At 31.3% G+C, this 17,785-nt stretch overlaps 1 protein-coding gene across 1 annotated transcript; it reads left to right on the forward strand.

The window, feature by feature from the left end:
* The first annotated feature begins 4,796 nt into the window (after positions 1–4,796).
* LOC143069019 (CAAX prenyl protease 2-like) lies at positions 4,797–16,967 on the forward strand. The gene is made up of 9 exons (XM_076243449.1): positions 4,797–4,940; positions 8,864–8,969; positions 10,849–10,923; positions 11,455–11,515; positions 12,394–12,452; positions 13,046–13,154; positions 13,690–13,761; positions 15,489–15,551; positions 16,548–16,967. Exons 1-9 carry the CDS (start codon positions 4,825–4,827, stop codon positions 16,745–16,747), a joined length of 861 nt encoding a protein of 286 aa, XP_076099564.1. The 5' UTR covers positions 4,797–4,824; the 3' UTR covers positions 16,748–16,967.
* Positions 16,968–17,785: the final 818 nt, after the last annotated feature.

Genomic DNA, 17,785 nt, shown 5'->3' on the forward strand with positions numbered 1-17,785 from the left:
GACAAAATATTCTGACTGATGGCTAAACTGAATATTTTAAAGGCTAAGCTCTTAAAATAAACATGATAAATGCGATATAATTATAATTACAAACAAAAGTTCTATGTTTATTTTCTAGATTAATCCTTATTTACTTTATAGTTCCACAAATTATTGTTTTGGACGCACTCAGATTAATCCTTATTTACTATTATATAGTTCCACATTTAAAAAAAAAATTTAAACACTATGAATCATAAAAAAATGGATTTGAACCGACCTCTAAACGACCAAAGATCCAAAACGAGGAATACCTAAATTGCAGCCATGCTTAAATCAAGGATCATTAAAATTCGAGAAACTGATGTTTATTTTTTTTGTGAAATTTTTTAATTTGACAATACTCCCTACCTGTTATGCGTTTTGTATGGAATAAATGATTATGACATATATAAATTTCTCGTTTTAAAAATAGACTGCGAGTACTGTCAGATTAGTGCTTATATAGTGTCTTTTTGTTGTTGTGATATATACAAGTACCCGGCCACGTCCACTCTGTGTTTTTGATAAACATGTATATGTATTTCTGTTTATCCATCGGATGAGTTGGGCCTTTTTCAACTGATTTTTACAGTTCGTTCTTATGTTGTACTGTTACACCACTGTCCCAGGTTAGGGGTTGGGGTCAGCAGATCCCGTTAACATGTTTAACCCTGCAACATTCTGTATGTAGGTTCCTGTCCCAAAATCAGAAGCCTGTAATACAGTGGTTGTCGTTTATTGATGTGTTACATTTTTTCCGTTCATTTTATGTTAAAACTTTATGAATTAGGCCGTTAGTTTTCTCGTTTGAATTGTTTTACATTGTCTTATCGGGGCCTTTTATAGCTGACTATGCGGTATGGACTTTACTCATGTATGTGTAACATGGGTACATAAACAATATTAATTTATAATCATGATTTATAATACAAATGTAACATTTAAAGGCAAATATATATATATAAAGAATAATTCATACAAATCAATATACATATCACAATATTGAAAAGTTATTCAGCTTTCTAATAAAAGATGACATCTGTCTATACAAATAAACAATGCAGTAAGATACAGAGGCGGATTAAGAGGGTGGCCAAGCCCCCCCCCCCCCCTTTTGTGGGAAAATTTTGGTTGGTTATATAGGGAATCACTGAAAGTTTTTTTATAATTTTGTTTTGGGATTCAATATTTCAACAGATTTTTATCGAATCTAAACAAAATTAAAAACTGTCTCCGTTTACCGGTTCATAGTTGAGATAAAATTTCCTTTTGTTTATGCAGTTGACAAATTTGATTTAATTATTTTTGTTGTTGTAGATTTGGAATTTGCTTTCCACAATTGATACTTAACGTTAAATACAAGTGATGAAATAAACGCTTCAACAAAAAAATATTCAGAAACTAACCAAAGCAAAAAAGAAAGCAGAAGAAAAGACCGTGGTTAAAAAAAATATCCAATTAAAATCAAAAGAAAGAGAAAATATCTTTGCTCCAAGGTGATACCATATTAATAAGTATTATATCGCTGTTTTATATAATTCAGCTACATTTTAAGAAATATGTGCCACTTTTGCATTTCGGCTCTATATAACGGTAGCAAGTCAAGTTCATATAAATTATGCTGTATGATTGAGCTGCACGAAATGAATATACAATGCAAGAAAAATAACGTCAAAATAACGTTACCAAAACTAACACCAACACCGTACGGGACGTGTATAAGATAAGATAAGATAAGAATTTTATTAATCTAATCAAGAACCCATAAAGGGCATCATTTTACAACACAATATGATTGAAAAAAGCAAAACAGAAAACTAATACCATACTATAACGTTATGGACAGGATCAGAGCCTAACACAACATGTGTTTTATATAACTATTATATTAAATCTTATAACAATAAAATATCATATTACTTCATATATTTTGTTTACATCTGGATCTTATTTCTAAACCTTTAATAATGTAATTTCCTAGGCATACAAGAGTTGGTAAATGCTCATTTGTGAACAGCCAGAAATATTTCTTATCATTAGGCAGTTCTTTAAAATTAGTACAAAAAGTGATAACTTTATCAAATAATAATTTCCTCTGTTCATCATATAATGGACAATTTACTGTAAAATGGGTCTCATCTTCAATAGAATTTGATCCATGTGATAAGCATTGATGACATAAACGTTGAGTTCTCTCTATGTATTTTTTACTATATCTATCTTTCTCAATTCTAAGATCATGAGCACTTATTCTCATTTTACATATAGCTCTTCTTATACTAAAATCTTTAATTGATAAAAAAGCCTCCTTTACAAAGTCGGTCTTGAGGTTGAAATAATTTTCTAATTTACTATTACCTTGAAGTTGTGATAAGGTTTCAGATCTTTTGACCAACCAAAATGTTTTAAAACTATTACAAAGTTTACATTTTACAAATTAAATTAATTTATTGAGCTTTGTATCTAAATTTTGTATATCAAATGATTGAAGTACATATTTCATAGATGAATACCAACAATTAATGTTTTCTGCATCTAAAATTGTATATAATTCATGTATTGCTTAAAATTCTGTTAGCTATATTATTGTATAATCTAAAATATTTTTAATATTAGATCGCGATCGCACACTTTAATAAAATGTCACCACTAGCATGACTAGTATGTATATACATGGTAAAATAGGTTCGTTATTTTCGCTCTGTAAAATTGACTAGTGAATGTATACGAATTTTGTGGCAAAGATATTGTTTCTTCTTTTATGGAAGCGGTAAGTCTTTCCTTTTTAAATTCATAATTATTATAATTATCATCCGCATACTATCTTATTACGGGCTATATGTCAATTGAACTGATATAGCAAGCGTCTAGTTAGGCGTTCTACTTTTGCTACACTGGCTGGAGAGAGTTTCTTTGATGTTGCTACAGGTGTGATGTCCAGAATTATTTGTAACTTTTCATTGTCCAATAAGTGATTAAATTGAATTCCAAGACTGTTAAGTACATCAACTGTTTCTAGAAGTATCTTGTTCCTCAGGATATTTCGGCGGAGTTGTGCGCAGTGTAATATGAAATGGGTCACAGTTTCATCATCTTTTGTGTCTCCATTTAGTCTCCAATGTAACCGTATTGTGACATTTCAAAGGAAAAAATGATACACAGTTTGATATTTGTAGACAAATTATGATTCCTCATAAAATATTTCATAATCCAAAAAATTGTAGTCTACACTGGCCTTCATGAAAATGACGGATATTAAAATTGGCACTGGCTACGGTTACATGGAAATGTAACAATAATAAAAATATTATTGTTACATTGGAGACTAATTGCCGGAATGCAAAGTTGGGTAAGGAACCGATTAATTACGAATGTAACAGTAATTATTGAGGCTACGGTTACATTACGTTATTGTTACATGAAAACTTTACAGCAAGTCAGCAATGTATGCTATATTTATTAAACTTAATTTTTTCCTTTAGTTTTATTGCTTAATTCTTTCATATGTACAAAATAATACTTGTAAGTGGGTTTCATTGGGGTCTAAGCGTGACGCGGGATTGCCGATTTTTTGTAAGCGTGACACGTGAAAGTCAAATTATTGTGTCGTGAAAACGGGAAATGAGGTCTAGCGGGACCCGGGAAATGACAAAAAAATGAGAATTACTTACGTACATAGTGTAAGCGGGATACGGGAATCTGACAAAATAATAAGCGGGATCCGGGATCGGAACCCCCCAATGAGTCCCCCTTGTAATAATGATAAATAATAAATATTATTATTCAACAAATAGTGTTTAAATAGATTTGCGTTTTAATGGTTTTGATGTTCTTAAAGATACTACTCCAGATTAGGAGTGCCAAAGGCGAAAGATATAGTACACTGGTTTCACTTTTAAGTATTTAACTGCACACCTACCCTTATTATTGTCATTATACTTTGAACAATGGATGAAGATATTTCTATTACCAATTTTGTGTAGGGTGAAAAATTTAAAACTTGGGATGCGTTTTAAACGAAACTGAAACAATATCAAGACACACTTTTCATTCAGCAATACAAACGCAGCTCTAAACTGAAAAAAAATGATACATCATAAGAAAAGTTTGCTAACTGTAACTTAAATACTGGGAACTTCTGTATGTACATGTATCCATGGAGGACGAAATGTCGTTAAGCAAAAATGTGTCGGACTTACATGCTTTAAAAACCACTTACTGGATTTGTAGAAACTGTCATTGTAAATAAAAAATTACAGTAAAGTAATTGTATGTAATAAATGTATGTATTGTAAATATAATATAAATGTCTTCAACTTTTATCATTTAGTATATATTACCAGAGACATATAATACAGTCTCTGATATTACTAGTCCAATCGTATATTACTGTTTTTTTCATGTAACAATAACGCAATGTAACCGTAGCCTCAATAATTATTTTTACATTCGTAATTAAACAGGTCTTTACCCAACCATGCATTCCGGCATTTAGTCTCCAATGTAACAATAATATTTTTATTATTATTAAATTTCCATGTAACCGTAGCCAGTGCCATTAAATATTTCATCAAAATATGACCTCAAATTAGTTATTCGTAGTATTTTTTTTAAAATGCGTTTTTTTTAATATATATATTAAATAACAGGGAAATTTGGGTTTGGTGAAACACTTTTGACAAACATTTTGTAAGACTGTGTAATCAGCCGAGAACCAGATTAATGTCACCTACATGTAAAAAATCGAACGCACCTTCGTTATTTCCCTTGTTTTCACTCACGTCGTTGAAGGAAGAATGATTCATGGCGCTGGTTGTATTTTCGCTTGCCTCTTGGCAGGCAGTTCTTTTGTGCCTATTGTTTGCCCTGATATATGTAGGGAGTTTATATGTTTGGGCAAGTGTTGGAAATAAAACTAGGTAATTAATAAAATACGTTAGAACGGTTTGGAAGCCTTCAACATGCAGCATCAAAGTCAAATTTACTCCAAGAAAATACAGGGTCATTTGACAAATTTATAACTTTTTACATAGATATCTGTTTCATTTGTAAATATCACTGCTATAAATCTGGTTTCAGGTATTATCTTTTGCAAAACGCTTGATGCATTCACAAGATTATCTTTTTAAGGTTCATGTGGACCCTATGGCTAAAATGGCCGTATTTTCACCTCAAAATTTATTATGAGTACAGGCAAACCTGTGCATCTGGAAACGTTTTAAGGCATAGCATGCCCTAGATAAATAAAATTCAAATGCATTGTATGATTTAGAAAATTCATAACTTAACTGGATTTTGCCGTACACTTTTTTTCGAATGTAGGACAGAAAGTCACAGGACAAAAAGTCACAGACAAAAAGTCACGGACAAAAAGTCACAGGACAAAAAGTCACAATTCATTTTTTTTGATTATTTTCTTTGAATAAAAAATGCTTATTTTTACAAAAATATTTTTGTGTTTTTCTCGATGTATTGTATATTAACCAACTTTGTAAGCAAAATTTATCAAAAAAATATCAAAGATGATCAAATAATTGTTAAGAAAACAAAATGTCAAAGTAGATTGGCACTCAAATGGCTTCATGGTGCCAAGAAATATGTCCTTTGCATGATTAAAATAAAATAAATCTTCATTTTTCAAGTAGAATGATAAATTCCATTAACTTTAATATGAATATATGTATTAAAAAGTAAATATTTTCAAGATATTTCTCTTATATATTCCAACAATTGTCAAAAAATTATTTGTGACTTTTTGTCCTATCAAATTTGTGACTTTATGTCCTGTGACTTTTTGTCCTGTGACTTTCTGTCCGTTTACCTTTTTTTCGTCCCTGCAGAGGATGATAAAATTAACAAACAGTTGAGTTTACCTTGATATGGTCCACTCAGGTACACAGTTTAAATAACCAATTATTGTCATGTATCTATTGTCCATCTAATGTCTACTGCTCACTTCAATTATTACCTGTGGGGAAGTTCTCAAACCTGTTTCCCAACTTAGTTTATTTTGGCACCTTCTGGAGGACTGAAAAAAAGTGCACGGCAAAATCCTGGAAAGTTTTTATTTTTCTAAAACATAAAACATATTTGAAATTATTTTATCTAGGGCATGCTATGCCTGAAATTTTTTACAGATGCGCAGGTTTGTCTGTACTCAGAGTAAATTTTGAGGTGAAAATACGACCATTTTAGCCATAGGGTTCACATGAACCTTAATGCAAAAACATGATCAACAGCAAGGAAGTTTATTACAAAGATCATGTTTCATGAAACGGAATACATGGATTGTACCACCAGGATTCAAACCTTCAACCTCAGGATTTAAAAGGAAAACACCAATCTTTAAAAGTTATGTTTTAATTAGTCCGAGATTACTCTGACGTCCAACTGCTGTTTTGCCAGACAAGCTGGGGCTGTGGGACGTCAGTGGATATTTGCCTGTCCATAATAGATGCACTGCTTTGTTGCTTCTGAGGCCGACTGATGGCCATGGAATTATATAAATCGGGCATCAATCTGTTCATTTTTCATTTATCTCTTCATCTATGTAAGTTTCACCACAGTCTCTTGAATTTTAGTGATATTTGTATGAATTTTTTTTTTTAAAAATACTGTTTTTTTCATACATATATCACTCAAATTCCAGCAACTGTGGACTGTGGACACCTACCTGCCACCCTTTATTTTTCCATATTTAAACAGTTTTCACAGTGACCCATCAATTCAGACATTTTTACTTTTATTTTGAAATTGATGTCAAGTTACGAGAGACTTTGCGACCTCGAGACTCAAGAATGCAAATATTTATGCTTTTTTCAGCTCCTATATAGGAGATTAGTATTTAACATTAAGCAGCCAACCACTATTGTTCACCTCCTTTATGGAGATCGGTATTAAGCATTTAGTAGCTAACCACAATAACAATCGGAAGCTCTCTGACATTTAGATTACTTGCATCGTAAATGAACGAGGTTTTAGATTTTGTATTCATATTGACATAGGGTCATTTGCATAAATCATCACTTTTTTCTCGTGGTCACGTGATAAATAATCTTTGAAAATGAAAGTCAAAATGTGGAAATCGATGGGACACTGTGAAAACTGTTTAAATATGGAAAAATAAAGGGTGGCAGGTAGGTAAAACTTACATAAGAGTAGAGATAAATGAACAAAGAACAGACTGATGCCCGATTTATATACATTTAATTCCAAGGCTGTCAGTGTTAAAGTCACAATGTTGCTCCCATAGACTCAATGTAAAAAAGATAAAATCAACCAAAAAAATCGCTACCTACCTACCCTGTTTTTTTCAGTATGTGACAGAAAACACACATACTTTTTTGTTTGGCCCTAAGGCAATATTTTATGATAAAGCAAAGGTCATTTATATGCACACTACAGGTAGTCATTTTGCTTTAATATGGAGATGAAAAAATAGTGGCCACTCCACATTTCCTGTATGTATTGCATTGTATTTTACATAAATTATCACAGTCAGGCAGAAATTAAGTTGGTCAAAAAAAAGGGAAGATTCATGTTTTCTCAGAAAGGGAGGGCAATAATGCATATGACACAGCTTTGTGAAGCAAATAAAAAATCCTTATTAAAGGGGTCAAAAGACCTCTGCACCTCCCTGAAGTGGCCACTATCATGACTATAAACAATGATAAATGACCTTTGCTTTATCATAAAATATTGCCTTTGTAATTTTGTGTTAGCTTGCATGCCTTGCTTAAATTATGGTAGGTTCTGGGTTTCATCCCAGGCCAGGTCAAACCAAAGACTTCAAAATAAGTATTTTCTGCTTCCTTGCTAAGCACTTACAAAGTAGGTTCATATGCATGCTCCTTGTCATGGAATATGCTTTTAATTTGGCACTGTTTGTACGTTAAAGCAGACATCCATCATCTTCTTTATTGTAAAATCATACTATTATTGTTTTTGTTTCTTTCATCTTGATTCAAATGTAACAGAATTTATGAAGAGTTGTCTCAACCTTGCTTTAATCAGTTATATTTTCTGTTTCAGTATCCACCTGGCCTTCTTACATGTCTTATGCACTCCTGAAATGATTATGTACAAAAGTCAGGGGTGGTACTTAAACAAGTGATTTCAAAATCACTTCTTTGAGTGATTTTGGCTGTGAAATATTTAAATTTTTTGCACAGACTTTTCAAAATCACTGAAACAAGTTATTTGAAAAGTTAAAATTTAATCACTTCAACAAGTAAGTGTTCATAACATTTTTTGGACAAGCTTGATTTTTTATTTGGTAAGAAGAACATAATTCCATTGAAAAAACAACTATGTACATGCAGAAATTGTCAATTGCTTGATAAGCCTGCCATTTTTTACAGTTAATTTGAATATGCAAAAACTGGAATAATTTGTAGATCAGGACATAACCTTAAAAATAAATCATTCTAATTCTAAAGAAAACCAATCAGGTCACCTAATTCTGCTGACCTTTGTCTGATAGTAAGAGTAGTTAATGAATATTTGATTACAGAACAATTCCCAAAGGTACTTTTAAAAGCTTTAGCGCACTAACTTACTGCCCAAGCGCACTGGTGAAATTGATATCCAAAGATAAAGGGATAATTTATTTATGTAGGAAAATTATAGAAAAGTTTGTGAAAATATGGAAAAATCAATGAAATTAGCATTTGAAGATGATCAAAGAAAACACCAAAATCACTTAAATAGGACTAAGGTGATAACTGAAAATAAAAAATCACTGAAATAGGTGATAATGCAATCACTAGTTTAAGTAGCACCCCTGACTGACAAATGTTGTTCCTATTTTAGTGATTTATTATTATTATTATTTTTTTTTCAGAGACCATCCTGATGTTATTAAAAGGAGATTTATGAGTGTTGCTGTCATATCTGTCATAGTTCCACTACTTTTATGTTGTTTTGGTACAGAATCCAGCAAAGGGGAGGTAACTTATCAAAAACCTTACAATACTGCAAAACTTATATGATATACATGTATATCTAGTCAGTCGGCCATTTCTGATGCTAGAAAGATATACATTTTTAGAATAAGAAGAAAACAAATATCTTAGCTACATCTTCACCTACAACACAATTAAGAAGATGTGATAAGTTTGCCAATGAGACAACTGTCCACCAGAGTCCAAATGATGTAGATCATATACTGCCTTAAATAATGAACAAAACTTGTACTATACAGTAAGGCCTAAAAAAAATAATGTGTTTCCGATCACCCCCTTGAAATTTTGAAGGGACGGTAGGTAGGGATTTATTTTTTTTTTTTTTTTTTTTTAATAATATTATGCTTCATTGCTGTCTCGGTTTTGTTTAAAGGCATGGACACTAGTTTGGGATTTAATAGAAAGAGATTGATTACCCACTTTAAAAATCTCCCCGAGATAACTTTTAGTTTACCCCTTTTAAAATCCCCCTGAAATAACTTTTAGTTTACCCCCTTTTAAAATTCCCCTATTTCAGGACCAAAAGTTTGGGATTGTCAGAGAAAGAAATTGAGAAGGTGTGGGGCAGATTCAATACGGATAAAAAACTTAATTCACATAGTTTTTTCACTGACCCCCACACCCCCCCTCTTAACTTAATTTGGGAAAAATTGATTGACCAATAGGGATATATGTAAAATCGATTTTAGATTAACAAAACTTGCAGCAATGTTGATCCCCCACCCCCAAACTATTTGATTTAAGTTTTTTTATCCTACATCAATCTTTTGATGTCGTCCCTTAATTCCAAAAGATTGCATTGTTCCAACAGTTGTGTACGTTATTGTCATCAATCCCCAGTCATTTTTCTCCGGTCATTTTTGCCGGTGGCCGAGCACAAAATTTGTGTTGTGTATTTTTTTTCATCGATGTTAGACATTGGATGAATTTCATTGCTAATGTCAAAAAAGGTGTTACTTTCTGTAGAATTTAGAAATATTTTTTTCTCCGCGAAATGGTCACACTTTCCACGTTGAACATTGAATAGCACGCGTTGTGTTGCCATGTTCAAACACTGACAAATGAAAATAACTACTGCGCATGCTCCCGCATATATAATTAGCCAAGAAGATTCCACTTTCCAGTACATTCTAAAAATAAGCCTCGAGTTTAAAATTAGCGTTGTTTTCTTTTGGGCGATAAAAAGATCGAGGGACTTAGAATTTTTTTATTTTCTTTCAGAAAAAACGGTCGCTAGGTATACAAATTATTTTTTTTCCCACATCAGCTTTAAAAACTTTTGAGTCGGGGGTCTGAAGGACGGTCGGTCGGGTGACCGGAAACACAATATTTTTTTTTTTTAGGCCTAAGGTATATATAAGAGCAATGGAAACCTTATAAAGATAACACACATTAGACACAGATAGACATGATAAATATCACTTTTCTTCAGAACAATTTATGACCCTCTTAAGGTAACCCATTCACAAAATGGATCTCTAGTTTACATTGTTAAAAGGTAAATTTGGAAAATAGACTTTTAACTTAATAGCATATGGTGGAGCCTCCCATCACTTACCAACTGCAATTGATTAACCACTATATAGCTATAAATGATATAATTCATTTTGTATATTTATATAATTAACAATTGTCCTAAACACACATGAAACACATGAAATGTTTTGCCTTTGAACATTTAGCCAAAAATAATCATCAGTCTTGATAAATGCTAGTTATATCATTACACTTTTAATTATAATGATATATATTTATATTTGCAACAATACAGCAGTGGAATTATTTTGACTTTTTACAGTTGTTTCTATGATAGCATACGGTATGCACATATAAAACTAAAAAAAAAAAACTTCTTTTTTTTCAGACCTTGTTAGAATGGATGGGAATAAGATTCAGAGGATTTTTTCCAGCATTGTTGATTCCACTTGGTCTTACTATGGTAATGAATACAATATTGAATAATCTGTCTTATAAATGGATTAATTTTATTATTTTCTATATATATACGGGAGGAAGTTATGAATCAGATCTACTCTAACATCGTTAGGTTGATTTTCTAGGCACTATATATAGTGAAAGATTACAGATTACTACACATCTAGTAACTTATCAAATACATTATAACATATGCAGCAAATATCAATCTTATGTGGGGGAGAGGGGGGGAAATCACAATAATAAATGCAATAATTTCTGAATTTACAGGTTTTTTTCTTTTGAAAATGGATTGTGTTAAAAAGTATGTGATGTATGTATAAAATGTAGGTGCAAAATAATAGCATCTTAAACTGTTTTTCAAATTTATGATCTTTACAACTAACACTGTGATAAGTTTTATTAATTGTATAAAAAATGAAGAACATTTATATAGCCACACCTAGAAGCAAGCATTTTTAATATAAAGACAAAGAGTATCAAATCATACAGAAAAATTACAGCAGTTAAATAACTGTCTATATTTCTATTTTAGATTTTATTCACAGGACCATTAACCTTACATTACATGGATGGTGTATTTGGTTTGTACTTAGGTGAGAATAGATTTATTTATCATAATTGAGATAGATAGTACTGGTACACAGAATTTCCGAACACATTAGTAAGAAAATAACTCAAAGTTATATTGACTTTTTCATTAAATCATACATTGGACCCAGGGAAGGCACTTTGATCGATATGAAATCACAACTATTGGGTTTTATAAAAAAAAAAGAAAATATAGTATGAATGCAAATGAGACAATTCTCCACCAGAGACCGAATGATGTAAAAGTTAATACATGTAAGTCAAGGCTAGTACAATGAAAATGTAAGTGAAATTAATACCGGTAACTTACCTCTTTAGATGGTACTATCTTTTTAGCTTACCATGAGTACCACATATACTGAAAGGTAATATCCTAAATGTTTGATTATTTCCACTTGGCATACTGAAATGTCATTAAAGATAACAAAAAATAACAAATTAATTGATGTGGTAAAGTTTTATTTGTTTGTAAAATTTTATAAGTACACTTCAATCATAAATGAAAAGTCATTTGGGATAAACATCACCAAGACAGCAACCCAATAGCACAATAAAACCTAAACTGTCGTTTTCTGGGTAGCATTTACATAAAATGTATCTTTGACAGTGGGCAAGTGTCTAGAAGATATGTAAAATTTAGATTTTAAGCTTTCAGTTAATCGAAAATGATAAAATGACTGAAACACTATCATGCTATTTTTTGGCATTTGAAATTATTATTTTTTATTTCTATCTTAATTAAAAGAAATGTGTATTTCTTTTAACACATGCATTTATTCATTAAAAATCTTTTACCTTGAAATTCACAAAAAATTGAACCAAATGATGAATATTAAATACTCAAAAATAATTGTGACAAATGTATTTGGTTTTTTTTCAACAGAGCCAAAGTATTGGACACAAAGTGCCACAAATCTAGTCTGGTTAAGAAACCATATAGTCGTAAGTACAATTTAAATAGAAAAGAACAGGGGTATGTTTCAACAAGACAACAACCAAACAACTCAACATAGAAAAACTTGACAAAAGTTTGGTTTTATAAAATGAAATTATAAGAGAGTTGACCTTTGATATTAGGTACAAAATACATTTGATTTTTTTTGCTTAAGGAAGACGACCTTTCAAGCTTGTTTCACTGTGTTTATTTGATCGTGTTTATTTGTTCAAGTATATAAATTTATCGTCAATTCGTATATTTTTTCTTTGATCTTACTGCCTAATATTTTCGAGTATCAACGTCTGATCAACATACTGGCTGTATCATTGAAAATATTAGGCAATACATTGTGTGAAGTCATAATTACCGATAAACAGAATAAAAGGTAGTGTTGTTTTTGATACGTACTATATCATGTGGTATATCTAGACGAGCCCGAAGGGCGAGTTTAGATATATTCCACATGATATAGTCAGTATCAAAAACGACACTACCTATTATTCTGTATGTATAGACTGCAAAGACACAGTATTTATTTGGTGCCATAAACTGCTCAAAATGTTTTTTCTTTCAAAACATCAATATGTTTAAATTACAGGCTCCATTTTCAGAAGAATTTATATTTAGAGCCTGTATGCTGCCATTACTGGTTCCTTGTTTTGGTCAAGGATTATCTGTGTTCCTCTGTCCACTGTTCTTTGGAGTTGGTAGGTATACAGTTTATTTATTCCATAAAAAAATATTTGGAAAGATCAAACAACTAATAGTCGATATTTTTGACATCTAATAATTTTTAAGAAGGATAAGGAAAAACCTATTTTATTGCAAAACTAGAATCAGAGTAAAAGTATTCAGACTTGTATTTGGCATCGAAACATCAGAATAGACAGAAAGTTTATATTTAGCAATGAGAAATATCAATTTCGAAGAAAGGTAGACAAAATTATGGCTTAAACAAAGAAGACAAGTCAACAGTTTACAAACACTACACTTAAAACAGATATGAACTCAGCTACTCTGGTGGTAAGCAATTCCTGCTCTGTTAGTGGCACCAGTTATGCTGCTAATTTCTGGAAAATTATATTTGTCCATTGCAGTTGACTTCCAAGTTTATTATGGAACTAAAAAAACATAAACAAGTAAAACTGTTACAGGATCCATGAAATGAAATTAAAACTCATTTGAAATACCATTAACCAATTTCTTTGTACTCCTCATTGTTAAGGATTTTTATAATTTCAGCCCATGTTCATCACATGATAGAAAAAGTGACAACAGGTGGCTTAGATGTTAAAACAGCATGTAAACAGTCATGTAAGTATATAATTATATATGTCTCATTTCAATGGACAACTTATAAGAGTAAAATGTAATTAATTGAAGATAATCATTGATCATCTCAATGAGATTGATTTTCTTGCTTGAGCCGGTGTCATATGGTATTTTGAACCCGGGGTCAAAATACTGCTATGGTAAATTGACCCCCCCCTCCCTTGTATGGAAAATTGAACCCCCATGGTAAATTGAACCCCCCTGTTTTTTTCATCCTGGATGATTATTAGAACATTATACATTATTCTACAGCTTATCATAGATTAAAATATCATTCATACACGAAAGGGAGGTACATTATCCATGATTGATTAAAAGAAATTTCCTTGCTTGGTTTAAGTGCTCTTAAGTCTTTTCCAAAAAAGTGTCACTTGTGTTACTTTTCCATGGTATTTTGACCCCCCTACCATGGTATATTAAACCCCCTACTATAGACCTTTAATTTCCAAAATTCTTGCAACTCTTTCTCTTTTATGTGGTTAGAATACACCAATAAGTAGTTTGTATGTATTAAACTTGCTGGAAAAGATATTTTGAAAATTTTACTTTTCCATGGTATTTTGACCCCCCTGCGGTATATTGAACCCCCTACTATAGACCTTGAATTTCAAAAGTTCAAGCTATTCTAACACTTTTACATATTTATAATACTTTAATAAGTAGTTTGTATGTATTTAACATGACGGAAACAATAATTTGAAAATTTTACTTTGCCATGGTATTTTGACCCCCTGTGGTATATTTAACCCCTTGCTATAGACCTTGAATTTCAAAAATTCTAGCTATTCTAACTCTTAAACATAGTAATAGTACTCCAATTAGTAGTTTGTATGTATTTAACATGATGGAAAAGATATTTTGAAAATTTTACTTTGCCATGGTATTTTGCCCCCCCCCCCCCCTGCGGTATATTGAACCCCCTTCTATAGATCTTGAATTTCAAAAATTCAAGCTATTCTAACCCCTTTACATAGTAATAATACTGTAATAAGTTGTTTATATGTATTTAACATGCTGGAAAAGATATTTTGAAAATTTTACTTTGCCATGGTATTTTTACCCCCTGCGGTATATTGAACCCCCTACTAAAAACCTCAAATTAAAAAAAATGATAGCCAACTAATTGAAAATTAGATTATCTGCAATACTATTTATCTAAAACAGGGGGGTTCAATATACCGCAGGGGGGGTTCAAAATACCATATGTGAAAAATGACCCCGGGTTCACTTTTTAGGGGGTTCAAAATACCATATGACACCGGTATGGCGAAAGCAAGAAAAACATTTGAGTTGAGATGACAATCTGTTTATTACTATTTTACTTGAAGTCAATTTGATTACATGTATTTCATGTCAGTTTCATTAGCAACGCCATGCACCCCCTTAGTTTCTAGAATTAGTTTTTCATATCACAAGACTCTGCTAAGAAAGGAAATTATCGATCTGTAAGATCAAAGGAAAATTTTCTAAAATAGTGATAATATGTATAACATTTATTAATGAGTGAATATTGTTGTATTAATAACTTCTTCTTTAACCATTGTTGAAATCATATCTGTTTCAAATTATAAGTAAGTATTAAAGTGTAAAATAAGCCATTTCTATAAGAAAAAACGGAGTTCAAAGCTAAATAAGTTAAAACAAATTTGCACTAGGCGTTGTATTGAAAATGGAAATCCACTTCAATAATTTAGAATTATATTTTTCAGTATTCCAGTTAACATACACAACATTATTTGGTATTTATTCAGCATTCTTATTCCTACGAACAGGTGAGATTAATATTGATTGTTGTATTTTTGTAAAATTTTAGTTATGTCATATCATCAATATTATATATCAATGTATATTAGAGTTTTGAATGTTCTTAAAATTATAATTGGAAAAGCCTTAAGAACTTTTGTGTAATTTTAAAACCTAAGTTGTAAAAGAAAACTTTTGACAGAAAAAAAAGAGAGGAAAACATAATCTTTTTGGGTCCCTGAGGTTGTGAGTTTGAACCTGACTTGCGGTAGGTGCACTGGAATCCAATCTTAATTCTCTTAGATTGCTTGTTTTCATTGAGTATGTCATGATTCTCACAATGGACTCAGGCTTCCTTTATCAATAAAAACAGGCCACTACAATATACCTCAGAGGGCTGAAAGTGGAATTAAACACCAACAATCAATCATGGAAATTGAAACAAACTACAGTTTGCTGCTTAAAATTGCATATTTGAAGGGTAGAGAACCATATTAATTCATTTGATCTGTAAAAAAGAGAACTGACACACATCAAAACAGGTATCTTCATTTAGTTTTAAAAAGGTTGTAGAAAGTTGGATGTAGTAGTGACTTTGAGAGTCATAAGAATTAAAATACCATGTTCTTTTTATGCCCCACCTATTATAGTAGAGGGACATTATGTTTTCTGGTCTGTGTGTCCATTCATTAGTCCTTCCATATGTCCGTCCCGTCCCGTTTCAGGTTAAAGTTTTTGGTCAAGGTAGTTTTTGATGATGTTGAAGTCCGAACAACTTGAAACTTAGTACACATGTTCCTTATGATATGATCTTTCTAATTTTTATGCCAAATAAGAGATTTTACCCCAACTTCACGGTCCACTGAACATAGAAAATGATAGTGCGAGGGGCATCCATGTACTGAGGACACATTCTTGTTATATTCTAAGTTTAGACCACTTGATATTACTTGACTTCTGTGAAATATTTATTTTAGCACATACTTAATTGCGTTTATATTTAATATCTATGATATTTATTTCAGGTCACTTGATAGCACCTGTGATAGCCCACGCTTTTTGTAATCACATGGGATTTCCATCATTTGGTGAAGTGATGGGACATCCACAGCCCGTTAAACACAAACTTATTGCTAGTTTTATTCTGGGACTGTTCATGTGGATAGTACTGTTCTATCCAGTTACTACTCCTTTTCTGTATTCTAATTATATTTATGATTCATAGTAGTGAACTGTGTGCTGTGAAAAGCCTTTAGCAGTCATGATTGAAGTCAGATATCAGTGTTTTAGTTAGAATTTAAAGGTACCAGTTTAAAATGAAGGGCATATTAGAGTGTGATTGTTTGTTCGAGAAGGGAAACTAGACCATGCCACTGTATAGACATGACAAAAAAAATGAAATGAATTAATGAAGAAATGTTTTTTACTGGATTGATGGTATTTTGTGTAGTTAAATTTTTTTTTGGGTGGTACTGAACAGAAAAGTATTTATTTTCCTTCTAGAAAACAAATGTACCAAATTTGAGGGATAAATGGGCAGAGGGGTACAGAACATTCCCTGTTAGAAAAAGGATAATTAGAAATACAAAACTGTGAACCAAAAAATATTTATAAATCATAGTTAAATATGTTTTCTAATATATTGTACCAAAAATTTCTAGAAAAATTCCTGAGTTGAATGATTCAACAAAAATACCTGCCATTTTTTTTAACAATACCTGGAAGCTAGAGTATTTCCTATTTGATAAAAAATGTTGCGCACTGAAACGATAGTTTCATAGTTTCATTTTGATTCAATATATGGTAGGGTATAAGAGGTTCATTGCAACTTTGATATTATAATATGAACGGTAAGAAAAGGGTTGCAAAATAAGAAAAAACAAAAAGCATTTTGAAGATCTGCTTTGATGTGTGTGACCATGTTTGAAAATCACACTGCAATGGATTATGTATCTAATGTAATTCTAAAAGTTTCATTTATTAAAAATTTCAAATGAGACAAATCATAAAAAAAACATAAAAAGGAAAATGAGAATTACCAATTATATTGGATCAAAATGTGTCTCTTAATGTCTTTTAGATGCTTGAAAAATTTGGTACTAAATTTTAAAAGGGATAGTGCAAAATATTAAAGAAGCAAATTTATGCAATATAATATATTCAGTGGCACATTTATTTCATTATATTTGCAGTAACCCTGTATTTTGTGTTAAAGTATTATGCTTAAAAGTTGAGTTAATATACAATTTACTGTAAATTTGTG

The sequence above is a fragment of the Mytilus galloprovincialis genome, chromosome 3, assembly GCF_965363235.1.
Source record: "Mytilus galloprovincialis chromosome 3, xbMytGall1.hap1.1, whole genome shotgun sequence".
Taxonomy (NCBI): domain Eukaryota; kingdom Metazoa; phylum Mollusca; class Bivalvia; order Mytilida; family Mytilidae; genus Mytilus; species Mytilus galloprovincialis.